This window comes from Diceros bicornis, chromosome 2, assembly GCF_020826845.1.
Source record: "Diceros bicornis minor isolate mBicDic1 chromosome 2, mDicBic1.mat.cur, whole genome shotgun sequence".
In the NCBI taxonomy this organism is placed as follows: domain Eukaryota; kingdom Metazoa; phylum Chordata; class Mammalia; order Perissodactyla; family Rhinocerotidae; genus Diceros; species Diceros bicornis.
In genome coordinates this window covers 20951762-20978663 of record NC_080741.1, presented here as the reverse complement: position 1 = coordinate 20978663, position 26902 = coordinate 20951762, and the positions used below count along the sequence as shown (strand labels likewise).

General features: G+C 35.5%; 1 protein-coding gene across 5 annotated transcripts in view; it reads left to right on the top strand.

The window, feature by feature from the left end:
* ATP2C1 (ATPase secretory pathway Ca2+ transporting 1) overlaps nucleotides 1-26902 on the top strand; it is a 144512-nt gene that overhangs the window by 87572 nt on the left and 30038 nt on the right. For 4 of the 5 annotated variants that reach the window (XM_058553200.1, XM_058553224.1, XM_058553208.1 and 1 more), the window contains 11 exons: nucleotides 735-803; nucleotides 1752-1827; nucleotides 4959-5025; nucleotides 9058-9182; nucleotides 10066-10163; nucleotides 12077-12172; nucleotides 12262-12351; nucleotides 14277-14381; nucleotides 18985-19141; nucleotides 21873-22043; nucleotides 23345-23442. In XM_058553200.1, coding sequence (XP_058409183.1) covers nucleotides 735-803; nucleotides 1752-1827; nucleotides 4959-5025; nucleotides 9058-9182; nucleotides 10066-10163; nucleotides 12077-12172; nucleotides 12262-12351; nucleotides 14277-14381; nucleotides 18985-19141; nucleotides 21873-22043; nucleotides 23345-23442 — 1152 coding nt within the window. The remainder of the gene's footprint in view (nucleotides 1-734; nucleotides 804-1751; nucleotides 1828-4958; nucleotides 5026-9057; nucleotides 9183-10065; nucleotides 10164-12076; nucleotides 12173-12261; nucleotides 12352-14276; nucleotides 14382-18984; nucleotides 19142-21872; nucleotides 22044-23344; nucleotides 23443-26902) is intronic. The other variant, XM_058553233.1, reaches the window with a different exon arrangement.

Genomic DNA, 26902 nt, shown 5'->3' with positions numbered 1-26902 from the left:
TGAAAATAGCAGTTCCTTTGTTTTTAACCATTTTCTCAGTTCTTTTTGCCTAATTTAAATGGATCTTTTCAAAATATGTGACAAAGAAATGACAGAATTGAACTGAACTCTTGGGCAGCTGTTTGTGAGACTGAGGGAACGCTGTGTCCTTGAGGTATAATATGTCCATAGTTCTCCCATTTACCAGATAATGGATCCTTTAAAAGCATAGTCCTCAGTACCTATTCTTTTTTTTTTGTAGGTAGAAACAGTGGCTCATGGATATGTTCATTACCGGTTAAATAAAATGTTAATTTAGTTGATATGGTGCTGGCTATAATATTCTGATTACAGTGTCATTCACCTACTGATTGATTTCAGATATTTTTTTCCTGGATTCTTATATTCCACAAATATAAAAGGGATCATTCAATAGCATTTGAGGGAGAAAAATAAACTACATTAAATGTCTCTATTGAGTATAAGACAGATTCAAATTTCAGAAATATTAATATAGACAAAAATTGGGCCTCAGAATTGAGTCAATATTAAGTTTAATGAAATGTTTGTTTTCACGGTTTGTATCCTAAGGCATAAGTACTAATGATCTTTAGTAACATCAAAAAGTAAATTTGCTAAGGGAACTCTGGATTTGTATGTCACACATCTTGACTGTGGGCAAGACTTTGGAGAAAGAGAATGAAGTGAGATGATTCTGTTTGACTATGAATGTATTTTCCTGTTTTTCCCTTTAGGGTATTGTCATTGGAACAGGAGAAAATTCTGAATTTGGAGAGGTTTTTAAAATGATGCAAGCAGAGGAAGTGAGTACTTAGTTTGTTAATGATGTGTTAGTTTCAAATCTGAAAATCTGCATTGTAAGCAGAGGAAAAGAGAATGTTGGTGGATTATTTTATGTACTATTGAAAGTAATATTTTATTCAGACTATCATTCAGTTGTGCTTAAAAACGTAATTGGAAAGCCTATAATTAGAAGGGCTTGAGTTGACATTGTTAATATTCTAAAACTTTTGATATTTGTTTAATGTTTATAGGAGGAAAAGGTTACAGCCAATTATTTATAGGGCTTATAATATGATAAATTAGCTTTATCATATTAATTTTAGAGATTACTAAACAGTATATTTGTACCTCAGAACGTCTTCTACCAAAATTCCCAACTTGACGTAATTCCAAGTAACGGGGAAAAAGATTGCAAAGTAAAATAACCTGGAAGATATTCTTGTTTAAGGATATTGAAGATTAGTTCTCTCATTTAAAATGCTTTCTTATATATAAAAAAGAAGTTGCATTCTACAAATGTCATATTCTCCCCAAATCATCTGGATTTCTCAGGTAATCTGCCAAGATTCTAGGATGTGATGCAGTGTATAAAACCATTCCAAGAAGCTTGGCAATGAGGGGATCACTGGAGAAGGGAGTTAGCAAATCAGGGAGCCAACAGGATAAAAAGACGGATTAGGAGCATGTTTGTGGATACAGAAAGGAGAAAGAGTGGAAAAGTGAAGGCATCTGATGGTAATGAAATCCTGGAGAAGCTGATAGGGAGAATAGATTTTTCCTCAAAGAGAGGCATAGGGAGCATGGACTTTTTCACATAGATTTTTTAAAGTCTAAGCGTCTCTCTCCTCAGTAAAGGGGGTAATATTTACCTGAAGGGAGAATTGTGTATGTCAGGCACTTAACAGAGTCCCTGGCTCATAGCATATACGTTAGCTAATTGTGGTGACACTCTTCTCCAATTTCTCAAGGCGCCAAAAACCCCTCTGCAGAAGAGCATGGACCTCTTAGGAAAACAGCTTTCCTTTTACTCCTTTGGTATAATAGGTAAGAGAAGAGTGAGTATGTATATCTCATATGTTTATTTAGGTTTTCTTTTTTGAGTGGAGGGGGGAGTTTAGATCCATACATAATTTATTTATTCATTTAATTATTTATTTTTTATCTTACTACTACTTTTTTTAAATTATAAAACTAACCCGCAGGCATTGTCTTTTTCTACAAAGATGAAATAGAGCTCTGAGTAATTCCTGTAATCAAAGAGATTTCTGTAAACATTTTAGTATTTGTCTTTCTAGTCTTCAACAAAGTGTTGTAGTATTGTTTTATGGACTACTTTTCTTTTTTTGTTTCACATATCCTATCATAAACATCTTGTCATTAAATAGATGCTCACATAAAACAAATTTAAAGGTTGTATAGTATTCCATTGTGTGAAAAATATGTATATATATATATTTTTTTTTTCTTTTTAACAAATCAGTCCTCTTTTAGACATTTATGTGGGTTTTTTGAGTTGTTTTAATTATGTAAATGATTCTTCACTGCAGGTGTCTTATTGTAAATACCTCTCATTTCCTTAGGATAAATTCTTAAAAGTAAAATTATTGAGTCAAAGAGTATCCATATAATTTTTAAATTTTTGGCACCTTTTAAAGGCTTTTGTTTCACATTGCCAGGTAGTACCCTTCATCAGCAAGGTAAAAGTATCTTTCTTCCAGCACCCTTGCCAACTTTGCTGCCGTTAACTTAACAGATGAATAAAAGACTTCTCGTTATTTTTTTTCACAATTCATTATTAGAGAAACTGAACACTTTGTCATGTATGTGTTGGTCCTTTTTATTTTATTTTATGACCTGCCAATCTATTTCTTTTGTCCCTTCTCTTATGGCTTGAGTCTTAGACTGGTAACAGCTCTTTGTATAATTAGGATATCAAAACTTTTGTTGTTACAAGAATTTTTTCCCCCAGTTTTTAAATTGCCTTTGAGGAATATATAATAAACTTGATAGGAGGGAGGGAGATATGTGTGATTGAAACATCCTTTTGTTCTGAGATTCTGATAGCCCCTTCCTATTGATAATCTCTGCAATTATGTTGTCTGTGTTTGTTCTATTCATAAAGGCTCTTCCAACTCCATGTTGGGAAAATGTTTATGTTTATAAGTATATTTATTCCAACATCATTCTACTACTTTAGTTTTTATTTTTGACACTTAGTTTTACTATATTATTTAGAATTCATTTTAGTACAAGGCTTAAGGTAGAGTTACGACCTTTTTACTCAAAAGTTAATTATTCTAGTACCATCAATTCTATAGTCCATTCTTTATTTGCTGAGTTGAAATGATATCTTTATCATACATTAAACACTTGTATCAATTTTGGAGTCTTTTCTCCTTTTTTTAAAATTCTTCCATGTTATTTTAATTGTTTTTTCTAGCTTAATGTTTTAAAATCAATAATGTGATTTTAAAGCAATATTTCTGCTATGCAGTTTCAGTGAAATAATTCCTTAAATATTAATTCATTTGATCCATCTGTCTTCATCATAAGCATAAAGTAGAAAATAGGAAGGTATTTGTTCTTCTTTTATAACTGGTGTGTATGTTCTCATAACTTCCTTCATTTCATTATTACAGTTTATTTTCTAGAATTTATAGTGAATTTGATAAATTGAAGGGCATTTAGCCCTTCTTTCCATAAATCTTTCCAGTTTATAGTAACACTGTACCATGAAACCATCTTGCATTTAGTGATAAAAAATCTGTGAACTCTGTGATTACCTAGTTTTCATATAATGCATTGAACATAATTTTTCTTGTTAGGGTAGTATATAGAATAGGATAAGGGTCAAGATCAGAATCAGGGGTCAGCAGACACTTTTTTTGGCTGTAATAGATATTATAGCCTTTGGTCCTTATAGTCTCTGTTAGAAATACTCAACTCTGCCTTCATGAAAGCAGCCATAGACAATACATAAACAAATGGGTGTGGCTATGTTCCAACAAACTTGGATACAGAAACATGCAAGCGGCCCGTTGTAGTTTGCCGACCCCTGGTATAATTCGTTGGACATAATTTCTTTTGTCAGGATAGTATTTGGAATGGGATGTTAGAGAGTCACAATCTGGATCATTATTTTGTAGTTATAGAAAGATAAAAACTTTGTTTTAAATGTCCTTATTGTTTTAAATGTCCTTATTGATCTAGAATACAATCTTGAAGTTGCTTTATTTTATTAGAACTCTTACGTTACTGTGTTTTTCCTTACAAAACCAGTGGTGCACCAGTTGCCCTCCATCTTTTCAAAGATAAAGGTTAAAGCAGAGACTATGGAATCAGTTGTTTGGTTTATGTTAATTGATTTTTTATTTTTATTTTATTTTTTTTTGGTGAGGAAGATTGGTCTTTAGCTAACATCCATTGCCAACCTTCCTCTTTTTGGTGAGGAAGATTAGCCTTGAGCTAACGTCTGTGCCCATCTTTCTCTATGTTGTATGTGGGATGCCACCACAGCATGGCTTGATGCGTGGTGCGTAGGTCCATTCGAACCTGCGAACCCCGGGCCACCGATGCGGAGCATGCAAACTTAACCACTACACTACCTGGCTGGCCCCTTGATTTTTTATTTTTAAATGCCATAAAAGTAGTATTTTTAAAATGTTAATGCAGGTTGAGATGTCTTAAGTAAGATACATCACTCTGAGCCAAGTCCTAAGTACTTCTTCATTTGCAGTACGAACTTGAATGTGTAATGTCTTGATACTGAGTTATGAGAAGTTGCAGAGTTTAGTTTTGCAAAGCTGATAGTAAATAGAAGACCTATACGTCTTATGCTACCTTCTGTTTTTTTTTTTCCCGTTGTATGAAAATACTGGTAATGTTTTCTTGAACTGAGAACTCGCACATATTATTGCTTTAAGGGATGGGTATCAGCAATGGCAACAAAAATTAAAACTGTGTGCATGCGTGCATACACAGCATTAACTTTAAGCAGTATTAACTTTAATCTCCCCTGCTTAATGGATTTTTTAAAAATCTTGTGATTGTGATCTGATATCGTTCCCTTTTTATATATTGGGACTTTTTGACTGCCCTCAGCTTGCTGTTCTATTTGTTCTGTGCCTGAGTGGTTTTATATAAAAGGGAAAAATAGCAATTTGATTCTGTTCCAGGTATCATCATGTTGGTTGGCTGGTTACTAGGAAAAGATATCCTGGAAATGTTTACTATTAGTGTAAGGTAAGTTCTAATACATTGTTTATAAATTGAAGTCTCTTTTGCCTCCCATTTCTCTGATAGGCATAGTTTATGTTCCATTATGGAGGTATTATATGAGCATGTAAGGGTATAATATCTACTTAAGTAGTTCAGAACTCATGTTTTGAAATGAACTCTAGGAAAATGAAAACCACATATATGGCAGTAGAGAAAACCTACACTGGATGTCTAGTGTTATTAACCCAATATTGCATTTTTATATATAAATCGACAGTTAAGGATTGCCAAACTGAGAACTAGCAGCATGAAAGAGAAAGACCACATTATAGAAATTGAATAATCAATCTCAGAGGAAAATGAAAAATTCAAGAAATAGAAGGAAAATTAAAAATATAAAGAAAGCTTTTGTATTTTTAGAGATTTGTGAAGAAATTACATTCATGATAGATGGACAAACTGCTATAGAAAAGGCTCACAGAACAAAAAGAGAGTTTTTAGAAATTAAGCTGAAATTAAAAATGCAATTTAAGGGTGTAGTGTAAAGTCAAAGTGGTCTCCTAAAAAATAGAGTAAAAAGTCCAAAACAGAGAATGAGATAAAAGTGACAGAATAATTTAGTAAATATCATGTCTAATTAGTAGGAGTTTGAGAAAGCGGTAAGAAGAAATTAGATAAGAAATGATACATGAATATTTTCTCAATATGAAGCGAGACATGAATGTTTATAGTTTGAAAAGATTCTCCAAATGCCAAGCAGGATGAAAAAAACTTCAACCTAGATAGATCATTGTGAAACTAAAGAAAGCAAGTCAGGTCATCTACAAAGGAAGGATAATTAGACGGTATCAGATTTCTCATTAGCAACCGCACTTCCCACCTCAGAGTCTTTTCAGGCTCTACTAAACATTTCAACTTATAAGACTTTCATAGGTCACATCTGTACCTGTGCCCTGAACACAGCAGGGCAACTTCAGGCATCCCTCTTCTGAGCGAGTCCTTGCAGCAGTCCGTGCAGCAGTTCAGCTTAGGTATAAGGAGATGAGATGACCTTGTGAGTGCAGGAGCTACCCTGGGTTAAAATGCTTCATATTTCACAGGAGCCAACATCTCTGGAAACATAGACTTTTCAGGAGGTCTGCAAGAAACGTGTCCAGTTATAAGAGTCACTACATTCAGGAAACCCAAAGCTATGCCTTCATATAAGATAATTATAAATCTCCCAGTCCACAGACAGTTTATCAGTCAGGCGATCCCTTTATCATAAGCAGTGTTGCCTAGCAACATAGTTCATATACTACCCTTATCAGGTCACTAGAGAAACAGAGCTAGAGATTTAACCCAATACAGACGGGAAAAGGGTTTTATTAACCCTTCATCCACAGCATTATTGGATTACATTGGAAGACAGTGGGGCAGTACTATCAAAGTATGAGGGGGGAAATGATTATAAGTCTATAAATGTAGGCCTAGTAGGCCTAGCCAAAGTATCAATCCAGTTAGTTACAAATGGATAGGCAAGTAATCAGAAAATTTATCCCTTACCTATCCTTGTACTAATTCCAGCAAAACAAGGCTAAAAGAAAGGAAGGTGATGATGTGTGTGGTATAAGAAAGAGTGGAACTCACCTAGGCATCTAAGGAAAAGAAATCCTGGATGACAGCTCTACAGTAGGCCTAGAAAGTAGTAGTTCAAGTATTAGAACAAAAATCAATGGATTAAAAAAAATTGAATGGATTACATGGAATAGGTAGGATGAATAAAAAGTTAAAGATATTTGTGATATGGTCAAGGAGTATATTTTTTCTTCAAAGGGGCAAAACTACAATTTGAAACTCTTGGCTTACATGTATATAAAAAAGCCTTGGGTTAGATACCAAATACGTTTATAATTTTATTTATTTATTTGTTTTCCCCCCAAGTCCCAGTAGATAGTTGTATGTCACAGCTGCACATCCTTCTAGTTGCTGTATGTGAGACGCGGCCTCAGCATGGCCAGAGAAGCTGTGCGTCGGTGCGCACCCGGGATCTGAACCCGGGCCGCCAGCAGCGGAGCGCGTGCACTTAACCGCTAAGCCACGGGGCCGGCCCCCAAATACGTTTAAAATGCAGCATGAATTTGAGATATTATATCGTCACTGGCATATTATCTATTGGACTCATTTTTAGTTTTTGAGTATTTTTTGAGCAGGTCTAACTATTTGTGGAGGTTGACACATGATTTTTATTCCTACTTCAAGGTCTTTCAAAGAACAAAATATTTAAAAAAAATTTTTAATAGGATAAAGCTCATTTCATTTTGCAGTTAGCATATGGGCCCATTGTACTCTTATAAATCTAAAATACATTATAGGACCTTTAGTGACCTTATTGGTGGCCTTTGGTGATGTTTATGAACCATCAGCATTTTCAGAAGTTTTGCATTTTGAAGAAACAAATATGAAAAGAGGAACCAGAATTGATAAGCCTATATAACCTGTTTGAAATGTTTTTTGAATTTGAAATCAGTATTTGTAATGTGAATGTGTTACAGGTTCATTCATGACAGTTGATGAGCAGTTAGTTGCATCCAAAGGATGTTACCCATTTCATATATATGAAGGTGTATATATATATATACACCTTGAAATCTAGGAATGTAGTTTGGGGTTAAAATTCAAATGAAAATTTTAATGAAGTTTTTCGCAATCCATTTTATTCCTCTGCAGATTATTTAAAAAATGACTTAAATATGAAATTATGAAAAGGTTCACTGGATCTAGATTGTAAATGATGGTGCCTATTTTTCCTGATATAGTGAGGGTTAGTGGAAGCATAAGAAAAGAGGATTCTTTTTGAACTTAACACTAGTTCAAAAGAGAGAAGGAAGTGTTAATGATAGCACATATTTCTTGACTCTTCAGTGTACACTGTTTAGCCAGTGGTATTGTAAATGTTATTCGTTGGCTTTGAACTTTTAGAATCAACCTATAAATAAAGCATGAAAAATTATGGTTCTAGAGCAGGATGCCAATGATATCAAGTTAGATCATACTAAAGAAAAAGTAGGTAATAGAAATTGGGAAGTAGAAGCAGCAGAGAGAACGGTGTTTGAATGAAGAATAGGAATGCATATGTCCTTATCTGTAGTAATAAGAGATAATATTTGGAATGGGACAAAAAATAGAGATTTAATTTGAATGTTTTTATATTACAAAGGGAAACAGTGAAGTAATTAATTTTTTTGTTGTGATAAAAGATACATACTTGAAAATTTACCCAAGTGTACAATTCAGTGGGTTAAGTATATTCATAGTGTTGTACAACTATCACCATTATCTAGTGTCAGAACTGTTTCATCACCCCAAAAGAAAGTTCTGTCCCTATTAAGCAGTCACTCCCCATTCTTCCTTCTCCCTAGCCTTTGGCAACCACTAAACTGTTTTCTGTCTCTATGGATTTGGTTATTCTTGATATTTTATATAAATGGAATCATACAATGTGTGTGTCCTTTTGTGACTGGCTTCTTTCACTTAGCGTAATGTTTTCAAGGTTCATCCATGTTGTAGCATGTATCAGTACTTTATTCCTTTTTATGGCTGAATAATACTCTTTTGTATGGATATACCACAATTTCCCATTCATCAGTTGATGGACATTTGGGCTGTTTCCGTCTTTTGGCTCTTGGGAATAGCGCTGCTATGAAGATTCATGTGCATGTTTTTGTCTGAACACCTGTTATTGTTATCTCTATTTATAGTTGAGGAAACTAAACTACAGAGGTGGAGTCATAAGAGCTCAGGGTAACACAGGTAAAAATTGGTGAAGCTAAGGGTACAAATCTAGGTAGTCTGATGTCAGAATCTATATTCTTTAACCACTGTGCTTAACCTGGCAGCTAGTAGGTGTCAAGTAAATGTTAATCAACTTTTCCTTCCTTTTGAGGCCATTTTTGGGTGTTGACAGTATTAATTTTGCATTTTTACTAGCCTCTATTTTAAGTAACAGCCAACTGAAATTATTGCTGTGGGTACTATTTATATTATACTTCACTACTATGTATATATTGGTTACAGTTTGGCTGTAGCAGCAATTCCTGAAGGTCTTCCCATTGTGGTCACAGTGACTCTAGCCCTTGGTGTTATGAGAATGGTGAAGAAAAGGGCCATAGTGAAAAAACTGCCTATTGTTGAAACTCTGGGTAAGTCTATAGTAAGAGCATACTTATGAAATGATGTGTTAGTTTACATCAACGGTGTGTCGTCTTTGGGTTTTATAGCTTTTGTCCTAGATGGTGGTGTTTGGCTTGTGACAATGTTGAGTATGGTTATAACAACCAAAAAAGGTAATTAAAAATCGTATCCTATCGCATAGCATATCACTCAGAACAGGGGACTTTCAGAGAAATCTTTTTGTATCATGGAATGTTCTAATGCTTAAATCCTGTAAAAAAAAAAAAAAAATCCACATAACAAATGAAACCTTAGAGTAAAATTAATAGAATTTTTTTCTTTTGACATCTCAAGGAAGATAATTGATAATTATAGACCCTAAAATGTCATACTTGAGTTGAATTTGCTGATACGAACAGTAAATATACAATAGTTATATTACTTTAACATAACTTTATGTGTAATATGAAAATTGCGATAACTTTATGCTTTGAAACTTCTTTTTTTTAAATTTAAGAATCCAAAAATATTGAATTTAATTTCTAATTTGCATTTTAATATTGAGAAGGCAAAATATCTTAAAATACTGACTAAAAAGATTATATGGGTTCTATTTGTATTATATAAAATTACCATATAAGGCTATTGTCAGGTAGCTTTGTAGAAATTCAACTGTAGATAAATAAGAAAAAGTCAACATTTATCAGTATCTAATTTTTAATTTTAATTTCAGAAACTACCTTATGATGAAGCAAGCATAATGAGAGAAAATAATGTAAAATTTTCAATAAGTTTGATTTGTGCAAAATTCTGAGAAGCAGGACAGGCTTCCAGAGTTTTTGATTTGTTTCCAAATGTGAATTTGTATTTCTCCCTGACTCTTTTGGTGACATGTAATGATTTATTCTTTAGGCTGCTGTAATGTGATTTGTTCAGATAAAACTGGAACACTGACGAAGAATGAAATGACTGTTACTCACATATTTACTTCAGACGGTGTGCATGCTGAGGTACTCTATAGATGTTTTCTTTAATGACACTATTCCTTAGTTAAGAAACTTGGTGTTCAACATTCCTAACGATTTCACTGTCTTACTTTCAGAAGGGCTGTAAATTACTCAGCAACAGAGCTTTTTCCTTCCTATGTGATTCTACCAAATCTTGATCCTACTCCATTTGTATACTCCAGTTGTACTGTCCAGAAACTTTGAATCCTCCGTGACACCTCTCTTTCAGTCACCGCTCTATCCATTCATTACCAAACTCTTGATGTCCTTGCTCTGTATACAGCTTGAGGGCTCTTTTAGAACCAAATTTTGAGCATGTCACTCCCTAAGATGCTTTACTGGCTTTCCATTGTGACCAGGATCCCAAAGTGTGACATCTCAACCCCCTAATATTCTATCCCTTATTTCCTTCTTCAGCCTTATATGCTCTCCTTTGCTTTCTGTGCACCAATTACACTGGCTTTATGGTTCTTTCAGTGTGACAAAACTCCTGCTTCAGGATCTTTACTATTGTTCTCACTGCTTAGGACAGTCTAATGCCTCTTCATCCTTTGCACCTCAATGCCAACCCCACTTTTTCAGAAAAGCTTCGCCTACCACCCAGAACTGGCCCTATGCTATATGTTTTCATAGCATTCTATGCCTCTGAGTTCTTAGCCCAGGGAAAATTTCTGTCCCTCTTTGCATTATACTGTAAGTTGTAATAGGGCAGTAACTGTGTTGCCTAGCACAGGGCCTCCCTCATAGTAAATACCTGTGGAAAGAATAAATGAATGGATGAATTACTTTATTTAAAAAAATTATATTGACAGTCTCTTAAGTGCATGTCAGTGTATGTTCATTTGTTAATTTTGAAGCTGGGTGAGCACAAGTTCCAGTCTCACCTAGTCTTGGCAGGATTTTTGGCTGGAATGTTCATTGACACTACTTATGATGGGTAGAGTATTTTAAAATGTATTTCTAGCTAATTCACTGAGCAAAGTAAGCATTACACTTATTGACAGAAGTTGTACTTAGGTTTATTTAATTCCATTTTACATAGGCCTTAAAATGAGACTATTGATATTTAGGGTGTTTAGATATGGTTAAGGATACCCAGTGCTATGTTGTTCAGTGTGCCTTTTCTGGATGACTCAGAAGGGTTATTGGGATTATATGTGCATATATGGTCTAGGTATGGAAGGTAGGGTATATAAGTTTCTCTTTTGTTTTAAGTGCGTAATTTTATATGTCAAGCATTAACCATTTGTTAATTTCTCTCTAAATTGTTTTATTTTTGTTGTGAAATTTAACTTTTGTTTGGCTTGGTTTGTTTTAGCCATAGAGAATAAATATCTGGCTTGTCTCTACTTCTGATTTTTAAAATTGGCATATAATATGCTATGTTAAAGTAGTTTGTAAGTGCTAGAGTAAATCACTTAATGTCTCTGAGCCTGCATATTTGCAAAAAGAATTCCGCTTTTGTCTAGGTCACGAGTTTGTCATGAATGATTGATGTGGTAATAGATTTGATTCTTTGCAAATTGTAGTATGTTATATAAATATAATGTTATATAAACTTAAGCTCACTTACATATAGAGATTTTGATGGTTTATTTATCATTTTTTTATAGAATTTTGTAAGGAGAAACAATATAAGATTATATTAACAATTACATTGTTTCTCCTTATATACTATACATTATTATTAATTTTTAGTATAATTAACCATAGGTTTATCATTGTGGTAAAAATTAGAATCTATATTCCTTTTTTAAATGTTCTTTTAGACCAACTTAAATGCTTTTCTAGGTATACACGCTAACAGTGTCATGATATATAAAATGAAATGAACACAACTCATCATAGTTATTTGATTTTCATAAGTATTGTCACTGTCTACTAGTTGTGTGTTGACCTCACTTTATGTTCCTTAGGTTACTGGAGTTGGCTACAATCCGTTTGGGGAAGTAATCGTTGATGGTGATGTTGTTCATGGATTCTATAACCCAGCTGTTAGCAGGATTGTTGAGGTAAATACTTTATTCTCTAAGAAGATGACTTTCTTCATAATAAATTAGGACACAGTGACAGGTTCATGGTTTATGTATATTTTTCTTAGGCGGGCTGTGTGTGTAATGATGCTGTAATTAGAAACAACACTCTAATGGGAAAGCCAACGGAAGGAGCCTTAATTGCTCTTGCAATGAAGGTATGTACCTGATCTCTCTTCTTTGGCATATGAGACATCATCCTCATGGGAGAATGTGAGGCCATCAACCACTGTTACTGGTTCTTGGATGTAAAGTGCAGAAGACTGACAATATTTCTTGGTTTTTACTGCCTTTTGGGAACCATTTTTATTCTTCCTGGAAATACAAAGCATAGAGCTTTTTCACTGTAACTTTATCCCTTACATACAAGATACACGCTAATGACCAGTGATGGATTTCTTCTTATGAAGAAATGCTCGTGTTTTCCATAATATTTAGAGTTTTGTGTGAAAAGCTTTATAAATGTGTGTAATTGCTGATAAATACTAACTTTCAAATGAGTAAAAGGCAACATTCTTTAGTATTTCCCTGTAAAGATATTAAGGCCATCATGAGAAATCAGGGTTTCTTTTTCCAGTCTTCCCTTTCCCTCCATTATCAATTTCTTATAATGAGTGTAGAGTTAGAATTTGTGTTGGGGAGATGGAGTGCTGTCCTCAGTGACTCTTTCATCCATCCCAGTCGATCTCCTCTTCTCCTAAGTCCTACATTTGATTAAATGATAAACCTAAAAGTCCCATCTGTCACTCCCATAACAAAAATAAAACTCCTACTTTTAAGAACAGTCTTAGAAAACTTTGAGTCTTGTGTGAAACAGGATGTCTCTAAATGAGCTTGCTTGAATTGAGATTCAATGCAGAAATGTAGGTTATTATAACATATTTAATTTAATAAAATAAAATTATTTTTAAAATGTATGTTTCCTTGACAGAAAGCTACATTTCTTTATCGTTTGTTCTCGTTATAACTAAAATAGCATAGTGTAGCTTTTTGAAAGATATTCAAAAGTATCTATTAGCACATATTTATTGTGTTATACTTAACAGGAAGATATTCAAAAGTTGAATCTGTTAACAAGTATTTACTGTGTTCTACTAAACTTTATCTCTTAGAGAGATAAAAGAGTATGAACTACCTCCTTATGGTGGGGACCTCACATTTTAGGTAGAGCATTAACACTGACATGTTTGGAACAAATAAAAGGCAGACCAAGATAGTAGACAATTGAATCCTAAAAATTGAGCCACATGTAAGAAAATGCAAATTCAGACTTGGGACCTGGGCTTTGAATGATAGGAAGGGTTTAGATAGGAGGTAAGTTAGGGAAAGAGTAAGAGTAAAATAAGAGGAATAAAGAAGCATAGAATGGATTGTGGGTTATGAATTAGTTAACCTGAACGAAATGAAAGGAGGTTGAGTAACTCAGGGGATTTTAATAGGCTGTATGGTGGGTTTCTGGAGGACCTTTGAAAGCCAGGAAGAAGAGTCTGAACATGTTTCGAAAGACAACAAAAAGCAATAAACTAGGTTTTTGAGTAGTTTAAAAACTATTTCTGAATATTTGGAGGTAAATGCAAAGGGTTTTGGGAGGGAGAACAGCTATATGACATTGGTAGTAGTCAGACTATCAAGTGGTAGGGTGTAAAGGGAGTAGGATGGTAACAACAGGCAAGATAGATTTGAATCCCTAAGAAGTGAGGAATTGAATCTGAAGCTTTTATTGATTATAAAAGTACATGCTCAGTGTTGGTTGGGTACCTTTATTTATTTGTATCCTGCTTCCTTCCAGAATTTGAGCCAGTAGGGATTTTAATATAATCAGTGTTGAAAATTTGGTTTACATACAGTCCAGGTAGCATGCCTTAGACTGTATCTACATACCCAGGCTTTCATGTTGAACATGTATGTTGCTGTTCAGAGAAATACAGTATATATAGATGGAACACTGCTATTCTGTCACCATGATTTGAAAAATAATCCAAGTATCTCTAACCAGACTAGCTGCAAATTATGACCGTTGTTCTTTGCTAAAGGAAAAAGTAGTCACGTTAGTGAGAATTAACTTTCTTTTTGTGCCATATAGATGGGTCTTGATGGACTTCAACAGGACTATATAAGAAAAGCTGAATATCCTTTTAGCTCTGAGCAAAAGTGGATGGCTGTTAAGTGTGTACACCGAACACAGCAGGTATCCTTCCATTTAAAGAATAGTTATTATATCTTGTTTAACATAGATGACTATTTTTCCTTTACTATCCACCTTTAGATTTGAACAGTCATGGAGCATAAGAAAGACCTGTTGCTTTAAAGTGTGTGTGATCTATAGTACACTCATCCCTTGTTGTTCTCATATTATTTTTTAATTCATGCATAGATGTATCAAATTTTGCTGTGTGAGCAAACAAATGAGTTGGAGCCTGCCTGGTCTCAGTCTCCTAGAGCCTGTGACATCAGATTCTTTTAACATCTTTTGTGTTCTTGATAACAGTCTATTATAGGTCTCTGCTGACTGTCTGTTGTTGATCTGTGTTCTTTCACTGAAGGAATATTTTGTCTTCAGAACAAACAAAGCTACCTTATTTTGTGGAAAAGTGGTTATGAGATGTGTATAATTCATGTTAGTTAATTCACCTTACCAGCTAGCAAAATGACATGTGGTAATAGTTCAAGCTACTACCTTGTTCCTGGGTGCTTTAAAAATGTTTACATTTAACAATGTTTACAATGTTAGTGTAATAAGAGTTCTTAGTTATCTACAGTGTATAATTATATCACTCATAGTTGCTATTACTAGCTTGATACTTAAACTTACTTTGCCCTTAAAAATATATATTTGTTATTTTTACATTTCCTTTATTAGGAACTAATAATTGTTGATGTGTTTTCACCTGTGAGCAAACGCTTTGAAACTAGTTGTATCTCTGTAGACAGGACCGAGTGAGAGTATTCCTAATTAATTAGGATATTCCTAATAGGAAACATATTGGTTTTAAAAGAAAGGCCAAGTTGGTCAACATTAAACTTGTGAATAGAAGTCTGCCAGGAAATCTGTTCATGAGGGAGAAAAAGATTTCTGTCTAATCTTTGAAGGAATTTTTATAAACTCCTGGTGAGGGAAACAATTAAAAACAAAACTATAGAAATAAAATGCCTGTTACTTAAACCTTGTAAGCTTTAAAAAATTGCATTAGAATTAGATAATTTTCAGCTGATGTCCCTTGGCCATATACTTATATAGCAAGGATACCTATATGAATTTATTTGGAAGGTCTGTTTCTTTACATTTTATATATGATCACAGTATTTCAAGATAATGTGGCTCATGTAAAGTTTAATGACTTGACTTCAACAGTTTTGAATCTGACCTCACCAGAGTTGTACACTGGAAGTTGTACATTGAATCTTCTCAGTTTTGGGAGTGGAGGATAGGGAGTGGCAGGATATAAGTTCAGAAAGATTTGTGTGATTATTCTTCCCGTTTGCCGACCTGAAGAGTTAACAAAACCAAGCATAGTAGCTAACAAAACCCAAACCCGCTGACGTGACTCAGGATCTGGAGGTCAGCCTGGCACAGATATAGCAAACTTACCAATTTATAAAGAAGCGCAGTGGCTCAAATAGTTTGTCTTTAGAGGACTTTCATTTGAACATGACAATATACATTTATCTCTATTCTTTCCCTGGAACTTGCCAAAATGACAACCAAGGAATAAAAGATATAAACTAAAAAAGAGAAGTATGGGAAAGGCTCTGAGTGACAGATATCTTTGACGATGGAGACTAAGGCATAAGGCTAAAAACACAAAATCGGGTTGAAATTCTGAGTAAGGAACCAATAGAACTCTCCCAAGTACCTTTTCTGTTTCTTGAGGCCAGACCACTAGTCCTTCTTTACCCCTGTAGAATATCAAAAATCTCAACTTGGGGACCAGAGTGGAAGGCAGAATTAAGGCTTAAGACTGAAAACAAACTGATTAAGGGCAAGTCATTGTCCTAAAGAGTAAGCATCTAGGCCATAACTTCACCTTCTTAGAATGCCTGCAGGTAAATAGATATCTCCCTACCCTCATTCTCTAAGTCAGAAGACTGATGAGTTTTAGAGAAGCTGACTGGTCCTAGGGAGATTCCAACAGTACAGAGTATTCCTAACTAAGCTCTTTGTTCATTTGTAGGGCTTACCTACTCCTGGGCCTCATCACCCTTTGGCAAGGGCCACCAGTTGATAAGCTCTGCCAATGCCTGTGGAGCTTCTAAACCTTTAATTGCTTCAGTTTTGAATGTAAAAGAGCAGTCAGGGATTGCTAGATATTTGAGGCAAGTCTTCAGTATGAAAGACACCCACCAGACCGACAGAGAAAGGGGTCTCAGAGAAGCAAAGATAATGCTGAAGAAAATTTCCAAAGACCATAAAAAAATAACAACAAAAATACTTTAGGGGCTGGCCCAGTGGCGCAGCAGTTAAGTGTGCATGCTTCACTTTGGTGGCCCAGGGTTCACAGGTTCAGATCCCGGGCGCACACTGACACACTGCTTGTCAAGCTATGCTGTGGTGGTGTCTATATCCATATAAAGTAGAGGAAGAAGGGCACACGTGTTAGCCCAGGGCCAATCTTCCTCAGCAAAAAGAGGAGGCTTGGCATTGGATGTTAGCTCAGGGCTGATCTTCCTCACAAACAAACAAAAAAAAAAACTTTAAAAATAGAACATTTTTCAAATAAAGTCAAGGAATCTATCAGGGCAAAAGTAGGACTAGACTTTTTGTCTAGTGGGACAAAAAGTCAAAGAGGTGGACAGTGTAAGAGATAAAGTATGAAAATCAGAAAATAAATATGGGAGATCCAACATCCACCTAATAGTGGTAACAGGAAGAGAGAACAGAAAATGGGAAGATTTTTATCAAATAATAGCAGAAATTTTCCAGAAGGAGGACTTCAGCTTCTAGAATAAAATTGCCCACCAGCTGATTAGCACAATGAGTATGTTAAAGAGTGGTGGGGTGAGGGAATAAACACGAGGTCCATAATCAAGAAATTTGAGGACACATAGGGAGAATTCTGAAAGCTTCCAGAGATTTTGGGGCAGGAAGGTGGGCGAGGGGGAGATCGTATACAAAGGTTTAGGAATTAAAGTAGCTTCTTTAGACTTTTCAAATGCAACACTGGACGCCGGAGGCTGGAAGATAATAGAGGAAGGCCTTCAAACTGGGAGGAAATTTATACCCAGCTGAACTTACAAATGTAGGGATAGAATAAAAATGTTTTCAGACATTCCAAGTCTCAAAATGTATATCCCACACACTTTTTCTTAGAAGGACACTGGTGTATATGTTATTCCAAGAAGAGAAAATCAACTAAGGAAAAGGAAGGCTTAGAACCCAGTGAGTTCTAACCAGGAGAGAGGTGAAGGGAATCCCCAGAATAGAGGTGAAGGGAAGTTCCTGGATACCAGTCATGCAGTGGGCCTAGAAATCAGCCAACTCAAGTTAGAAAAGGAAAGGAGAACAAGACTCAAGGAGGGAGGTCTTCAGTGATAATATGGGAGTAATAGCTTACCTGCTCATTTGATCATGTGAAAAATATCATTGATAAGGGCTATATATTACATGGAAAACTTCGGGAATGATTACTAATAGGTATAAAGAAAACTAAGCAAATAAAGAGGCAGTTATTAACTTTATAAAAGATAAAACTTGAACAGGAAAAGAAATATATTTGATTTATGTAGGCTGTGGAAACAACATCATGCCTTCCTGCTGCCTCTCACTCCCTAATATCTGCTCACTAGTTACTTGGGGACCCAGGTAGATGGAAGCTCTGTCTCACTGTGAGCACACACTGTCAGAGCAGGGGCAGGAGAATAGCACGTGATGAACTGGTTCCTCAGTTTCCATTTGGATGTGACACAAGTACTACTCGTATTGATTGGCCAAAGCAAGTCACAGCTTACTTCAAAGTGGGAGAGAGGGGTGGAAATACATTCCTACCGTGTGCCTACAAGGAGAACTGGGATGTTTGTGAACTGTTCTAGTGACTAGCACTTTGCTCAGCAGTGGGGAGTCATAAAGTGAACAGGATACTGACAAATTTTGCTTTAACTATATTATAATGATGGGGAGAGGAGGAATAGGTAGTGGGAGTGGCCAAACTATCACCTGTCACAATAGATAGTGTATAAAATTGATAAGTGAAAAAGTAGCAGTATAAATGTATTTAAAGACATGGAGATAAATGCTAAGGAAAACAGCTGAAAGAGTTAAAATTAGTTTCCTCTGGAGTAGAACTAGAGGTGAGAAGATTTGGGCAGGGGACTGCAGTTTTTCACTGTAAGCTTTTGTATATTACTTTACCACGATAAAAAAAGAAAAAGTCTGATAATACCCATAAGTACAAGGTGGTTGTGAGAATTAAATGGGATCACATATGTGCATATAATAGCAGCTAGAGAAAGCCTGAACCATTGCTTGTGGGCTTATGTTAGATCTCTTTCCTTTTCCTGTTGTGTTGTGAGCCCTCCCCAAATCTCAGAGTGCCTAATCTGGGGCTTAGTTGTAGCATTGCCTTCAGTGTGTGGGAGTGAGAGTGGGGAGTAGATGCTGTTTTCTATAGAGAGTGCAGAAAGCTCCCACATCTGAGCTTTTAATCTTCAGAGTTCAAGTGCCACTCAAATCCTTAGGCTTGAGTAACTTCCCTGGGTACTTTGAGAAATGCATGCCACTTGTTTTTGGACTCCAATGGCAGATATGTACAAGTTGAAATTAACTTGAATTTATTTGCGATGTTTTTTCTTCTTAGGACAGACCAGAGATTTGTTTTATGAAGGGTGCTTATGAACAGGTGATTAAGTATTGTACTACATACCAGAGCAAAGAGCAGACCTTGACACTCACTCAGCAGCAGAGAGATCTGTACCAACAAGAGAAGGCACGAATGGGCTCAGCAGGGCTCAGAGGTAAGACCATTTTAGCCTAGTCCCCTAGGGTGGAAAGGTAAAAGAAGGTATTCTTTTAACTGCAGATGAATTCATGCTTCACATCTGAGCTGTCCAGCTCGATTCCAGGCTTTGTAGAACCCTGCCATTTCTGAAGTGTTATGTTTTAGTTGGCTATTTGGCCCTCAAAACAAGGAAAGGTGGGAGTACAGCAAATTATGAAATCTCTACACACCTGCAGTGGTCTTTGAGTAGGTGATAGAAATTTTATTTTAGACAAGTTTATCTTGTGAGAAGGGAGATGGATGGAGGAAAGTAATGTTACTTCTTCCTTATTTCATCACTTTGACTATCTTATTTGTTAAAAGATCTAAAATGCCTTCCTAAATATTGAAGTCTTAAGCTTCTAATTTGTTCTTTAAACTGAGGTGATTGCTTACTTGTTCCTCATTTGCTGACTCCCTTCCCTTGCCCTTCACCAGAGAGGTAAAGAAGTGCCCAGGTTCTGCTTGTGCATATGCTGCTGACCAGTGGCGGGGAGAGAGAACCTGCTCTGCACACACACATCAGGCCATTTCTCCCAGGGACACCATGTGTAGGATTGAACAGGCAAGGGTTGGGGCCATACCTGATATTTACCTTCTAGATAGTCATCTGGCTTGTGGGGAATATATATACTTATGTAGTCTCTCTCAAGGAAGTTGGAAGAGTTGGTTTCCTTAATTTTATTATTTTTACACACTGGAAGTGAAACACTATAATTCCTGGGAGGAGAAAACAAGTTATGTAAAAAATATTCTTATTTGTGGTTCACTTGAGCAAGGGCTTTCTCTGGGTATAAAATATTTGGATAGATTTACCGGAATTCTGCTCTTATAATAAGCTACGTTTAGAAAGCTATTCTTGTGGCTTTATTTGAGGGCAGAGTTTTGTTATTCTTAACAGCTCACAGCAGGAGGGTTTCAAAGTTGGCTTGGATTTAGAGACCCTGAAGGAGTGTTAAAGGTCTGGTATGTACTCCCTGTATCCCTTAATTTTTGGAACAGAGGTTTCACACTTTTATTTTGACTAACTCGCTTCATCTGAAGGATTGTGGAGGTTTGTGCATGTGTGATTTGGTGGTGTAACATCGTGAAATAGACAAGAGCTGGTAGCAGAAAAAAATCTTTGTTTCACAGGGCTTTGGGAGACACTTTGGTCCTTTGTCATTTGCTTTGCGTCTTTTCCTCTTCCTCTGCTTGTGCTCCATTTTCCTCCCCCCTCTGAAATTACCATAATGAAGAACAGAAAGATTTTCAGTTTAACTTGATAAGTACTTATCTTATAAAACTTAAGTCTCTTAAAATACATGTGGTCCTTAGTTTTGAAATGAGTGCGTTTTTACATTTTAGTTGGGGACGCTCCACATGAAAAAGGTCTACCTTACCCTTGTCCCAAACATTAGCACTAGATCTTCATTTGTGCTAAAGAAGCAAACAAATAAATACAGGATACTAACCTCTGGGCTAATACCACCCCTCTACTGAGTGAGGGCCAAGAGCTGACCTCCCTTTCTTAGGATTTACTGACACACAAATTGATACTCACTGTCTCCTTCTGTTGCCATCTGCCTCTGTTTCAACACCAGCGACTGTCAAGTGGTTCATTCCCTCTAGGGGAAAGCTTTGGGGCCCACATCTACATAAAGAGTTAGGTATATGACTCTTACATTGGAAAAATAGAAGTTATTTGCCTCTAACCTTGGTTTTCCACATATATGTAATTCTCCATACCTTCTGCTTGAATAAGAATTGATACTTCCTGTGATCTCTCTGGGACTTTTCAGTTTCTCCATGAGATACATATGTTTAGTTTGTGTGCTTTTTTGTGTTTTCTATTTGGTAAGTTGTTCAGTCTAATACTATCCCAGATGTGTATCCCTTTGGCTCATAAGGTAGCTACTGGAGGTTCTAGAATTCTGAGAATAAAGTAAATGATATTTGAAAATGAACGGTACTTTATGCTGTATCTTAAGTGTCCAAGGATGACAGAAAACTAACTATAAATAATGATATGGTGATGTTATTTATATACTCTTAGAGAACCAATGTTACAAATAAGAAATCTGTTATTGTTATGGAAAGAGTGCAAGAATCCAAACTATTGGTATTAGAGTGCAAGAATCCAAACTATTGGTATTAGTGGTTTTAGGATCCCTTTACAGATTAACTTTTCCTCCCAGCGTTTTTCATGTACAAAATTGTTACATGTTGTGTATAGTTAATTAATATAGCCTTCTTTTCAAGCTGTTGAATTGTTCTAGAGACGTGTAAAATGGAAAGATGAAGATACATTAGAAGCCATCTTCAAATGTGTCTGTTTAAAATGACTTTAAAGCTCAACAAACCTATAGTTTCTCCAAATAATTGATTATATTTTCTAAAGAGCCAATAGTTCATGTTGAAAGGAGCTGTATGTTGTTACTATATGAAAATATTTTTTTCACTCCTCACTTGCCTTCTATTCTTAACGGTTCTTTATGATTATTCTTTTTAATTTTTAATAGCTTAAAGCAACCCCATATCTAGAACCATTAAACTCTGATATCTTAGCATGTAATAATTTTGATTTTTAAAGATTGTATAACTACAATGACATTATAGTCTTAAGTGATTTATTTGAGAAGTGTTACTGTCTCCAGCTTTTGTCAAGTAAATTCTAATGTTTTTGTGACTTACGTTTTCTTTGTTGGATTTTATTATTATTTCCTAAGTTCTTGCTTTGGCTTCTGGTCCTGAACTGGGACAGCTGACATTTCTTGGCCTGGTGGGAATCATTGATCCTCCTAGAACTGGTGTGAAAGAAGCTGTTACAACACTTATTGCCTCAGGAGTATCAATAAAAATGATTACCGGAGACTCACAGGAGACTGCAGTTGCAATCGGTATAACTAGGCTGCTTCCTTTTGTTTTTGATAGTTTTTCTTAAATTACTGCAGTGCATAGTTTTATGCACCATTAGACGTGAAGTGTGTTTACATAGTATTGAGTTATACAGTTAAAATGGACTCATGTTTGCTCATACCCTATATAAAATTTTGGGCAAAATTTATTTTAAAAAGTAATGCTAGTAATTGAAAATATATAACTAAATCATTATGAAATCACATATGTATTTTAGTCACAAAAGGATAGTTGATTATTTTTAGCCTCATAATAAAGGTTATTGTGAGGTTACTGTGCTGATGGATAAAAGCACTAGATCATGACTGTGAAAGGAAATGTGAAATTTAGTTTTTCCTTTCAACTTGGGTGTAATTTTCAAAGCAGACTTGTACCTAATTTGAAAGAAAATAGCTTGTGTCTATATTTCTGTTGTCTCATCATATGTATGCCTATGTTGTTTGAATGCCATTTCAGATTACCTTAAGAAGTAAAAGGAAAAAAAATGGACATGAAAGTTAATCTCCCAGAGCCTGTAAACTATAATTCATACTGATAAATTTAAACAGTTTGCAAAAGTCCATTAATTCTGATTTTATTAATGTGGAGAGAGACTAGGACAGGAGTTTCACACTTTATGTTACCTAAGAAGAATATGTCACTAGAAACATAACGTTGTTGGGAAGATTATACTTAGAAAAACTTACCAACATTTATTTTCATTTACCTATAACTACATGATTCCCATAGATCCACCACTGTTTTGTCTGGCTTTGGATATTTTACTTAAAACGTACTCTAGGGCCGGCCCCGTGGCTTAGCAGTTAAGTGCGCGCGCTCTGCTGCTAGCGGTCCGGGTTCGGATCCCAGGCGCGCACCGGCGCACTGCTTCTCCGGCCATACTGAGGCCGCATCCCATGTACAGCAACTAGAAGGATGTGAAACTATGATGTACAACTATCTACTGGGGCTTTGGGGGAAAAAAAATAAATAAAATTATTAAAAAAAACTGCTGAGCAGAACCTGATTGGCCTTGTTTCAGTTCTTAGGTATGGTGGGTTAAATTGTGAAAACTCTCTATTCTTAAATTAAAAAAAAAAATAAAACAAACAGAAAACTCCAGACTATTTACTAATTCAGATAGGTTTATCTTACCAGTAGTTTGTCTTGTGATCCCTTGATGGTAAAGATATTTTATACTTAAAAAGAGAGTGGATGACATGTATTAAATGAGCACTATGTTGACTAGCCTGTCAAGCAAACCCAATTGATTGATTATGTTTTCTCTCCAATTTCACTTTAGCTAGTCGTCTGGGATTGTATTCAAAAACTTCCCAGTCAGTCTCAGGAGAAGAAATAGATGCAATGGAGGTCCCACAGCTTTCACAAATAGTACCAAAGGTAGGCCTAAACTGAAACCTTTTAGACCGAAAGGGCTTATTCTAAGTGTTGCCATTTCTACTGCTATTTTAATGAACCTGTTATTCAAATTTGTTGGTCCAAATCATGAATCTTATCATTGAAATGAGTCTTATCATTGAGAGTATTTATGATGTGATCATTATGAATATCAGTGCAAGACCTCTGGGGAAGGTACTATGGAAATTAACAGGTTGTATTGTATTTATAAAGTATAGAGTGGAGAGGACCATTACTTTATACTTCTTACCCTTTTGTTGTATTTTAGTTGTAGCATGAGTATGTAATGCTTTTTTAAAAAGTTGAGTTTTCATTTACATACAATAAAATTCACTCTTTTTAATGTATAGTTCTAAGTTTTGACAAATACATGTGGTCTCGTAACCATCACCACAGTCAAGATATAGAACAGTTCCGTCATACCCCAAAATTCTCTTGTGCCTTTTTACAGTCAACTCTTCCCTCTACGTCCAGCACTTGGCAACCACTGATTTGGTTTTCTGTCCCTATAGTTTTGGCTTTTCTAGAATGCTTTAAAAATGGAATCATATAGTATGAGGCTTTTGAATCTGCTGCTTTCAGTTAGCATAATGCATTTGAGATTTATCCATGTTGTTTGTGTGTATTAGTAGTTCTTTTTTGTTTATTGCTGAGTAGTATTCCACTGTATGGGTGTATGTTACCTATTCACCAGTTTAAAGACATATGGATTATTTCCAGTTTTTGCCGATTGTGAATAAAGCTACTATAAACATTTGTGTATAGATTTTTGTATGAAAATAAATTTTCATTTCTCTTCAGTAAATTCCTAAGGGTAATTGCTGGGTTATATGGTTAAGGTATGTTTAACTTTGTAAGAAACTGCCAAGTTGTTTTAAAAGGTGGTTTTATTATTTCACATTCCTACCAGCAGTGTTTGAAAGTTGCAATTGCTCTGCATCCTCACCAGCACATGGGATTGTCAGTTCCCCCATCCTGCATTCTAACTGGTATATAGTGGTATCTTATTGTGGTTTTAATTTGCATTTCCCCCACAACTAATGATGTTGAGTATCTTTTCATGTGCTTATTTGCCATTCAGTAGTATATCTTTAGTGAAGTGTCTGCCCTGCCTACTTTTAAAATATTGTGTTTATTTTCTTACTGAATTTTGAGAGTTGTTAATATAATACAATATGGTACAAGTCCTTTATCAGATATTTGATTTGAAAATATTTTTTCATAGTCTGTTGCTTATCTTTTTGTTATATTAACACTGTATTTCAAAGAGCAGAAGTTTTAAATTTTGCTGAAGTCCAGTTTATCATTTTTTTCTTTTATGGCTCATGCTTTTGATGGCTTATCTAAGGACTCTGCCTCATCCAAGGTCACAAAGATTTCTTATGTTTTCTTCTAGAAGTCCTTTTTTTTTTTTTTTTTTTGTGAGGAAGATCAGCCCTGAGCTAACATCTGCCAATCCTCCTCTCTTTGCTGAGGAAGACTGACCCTGGGCTAACATCCATGCCCATCTTCCTCCACTTTATATGGGATGCCGCCACAGCATGGCTTGATAAGCGGTGCACTCCCGGGATCTGAACGGGCAAACCCCGGGCCGCCACAGCGGAGCGCGTGCTTAACTGGTGGCAAGCGCCACCGGGCTGGCCCCTCTTCTAGAAGTCTTATTTTTGGGTTTTGCACTAAGGTCTGTGATCCATTTTGAATTAATTTTGGCATATGTTGTGAGAAATGGTTTAAGGTTCATTTTTTTGCATGTGGATGTTCAGTTGTTCCGGCACCATCTGTTGAAAAGATTATCCTTTTTTTTTTAGTTTAAATAAATTTTTCAAGAAAACCTCCTTTTATCATTAAAATGCCTTTTTAGCTTTGATTGTAATGCATTTCTAACTAATTATTTAGAGGAAAAAATGGTATTTCCTGTCCTACAGTACAGTAACTTCTTTAGAGCCAAGTTCCCTGGTGTGAGATTAACTTATTTAATTGTCTTGGGGTGCTTTGAGGGGGCTTAACAAAGCCTGATTTGGGGGTATACAAATCCCATAGGAAGGGCTCCATAAGAGGTAGGCAGCATTCTTGCATCCAAGTTGTTGACAGTTCAGATTTTTTGTCCTCATTGTTGCTTGACTTGTTTATGCACGTATATTTGTATGTCCTTTAAAATAAGTGCTTATTATCTGGCATTTATTAGCCATTTTCTAGCAATTCATTGACAGTAAAAAAAATGTGCTACCTGCTTAACTTCCTTATTTTACACTCACAACTGCAAGTTATATTTTTAGAATGCTGAATTTTTTTTTTTTTTGTGAGGAATATTGGCCCTGAGCTAACGTATGTTGCTGATCTTTCTCTGTTTTATGTGTGGGACACCACCACAGCATGGTTTGATGAGCGGTGTGTCAGTCTGCGCCCAGGACTCAAACCTGCCAATCCTGGGCCACTGAAGCAGAGTGCGCGAACTTAACCACTACACCACTGACCCAGCCATGAGCACTGAATTTTCAAAAATTATTTCCACGTCTTAACTTAAAGCTTGTCTTTTTATAATACTTTTTTCTGATCAGAAAATTTATGAGTTAGTACTATATGCTCGTTGTAGAAAAATTGGAAAACTGAGAAAAGTAAGAGCTACAATGCAAGCTGCCTGTAATGCAGTCCAGATACTGAGAGGTTATACACCCACAGAGCATCCAAGATAATAAAATAAGGTAACCCCTGTCTTTTTTTTTAAATTTAACAAAACCAGTTGGTATTTTATAGTGTTGAAACCTGAACATTCATTTAATGTAACTTCAGCATCCCTAAAATCATTAGTTATTTTTATGAAATATGTTTTTGATAGCTGCACAATATTTTGCTTTGGTATACTTTGGTATACATGGCAAATTTATGGTTATATAACTATTTTCTTGTTGAAATTTTAGCTTCTATTTATTTTTTTTACTGTAAATAATACTTTAAGGATAGTAACAGTAGCAACCATTTACTGTGTGCCAGGCAATGCATATATTACATACATTATCTGTTTACACCTGACAGCCACCTTGTAAAAGATAGGCAACTCCATTTTTACAGATATGGAAATTGAGGCCTCGAAAACTTGGGAGACTTTACCGAAGTCTCAGGGCTGGTGACTGGTAGCATTGGCATTGGGACTGGAACCCAGGTCTTTGTGACTCCAGACTTCATCATCTGTTGCTTACTGATTCACTGAACATTTTTGTACATAAGACTTTATACTTATCTCTGGTTATTTCTAGAGAATAAATTCCCACATGTGAAGTGATTGGACCCCAGTGATCAACACATTTGTAAAGCTCTTAACACGTGCGGTGAATTGTCCTTTGAAAAAGTTTTAGTTTATATTTCCACTAACTTCACCTCATACAGTAGCATTAAGTCCCTAGACCTCCAGCCTCACTTGCACTTAGATTTTAGATGTAGTTAC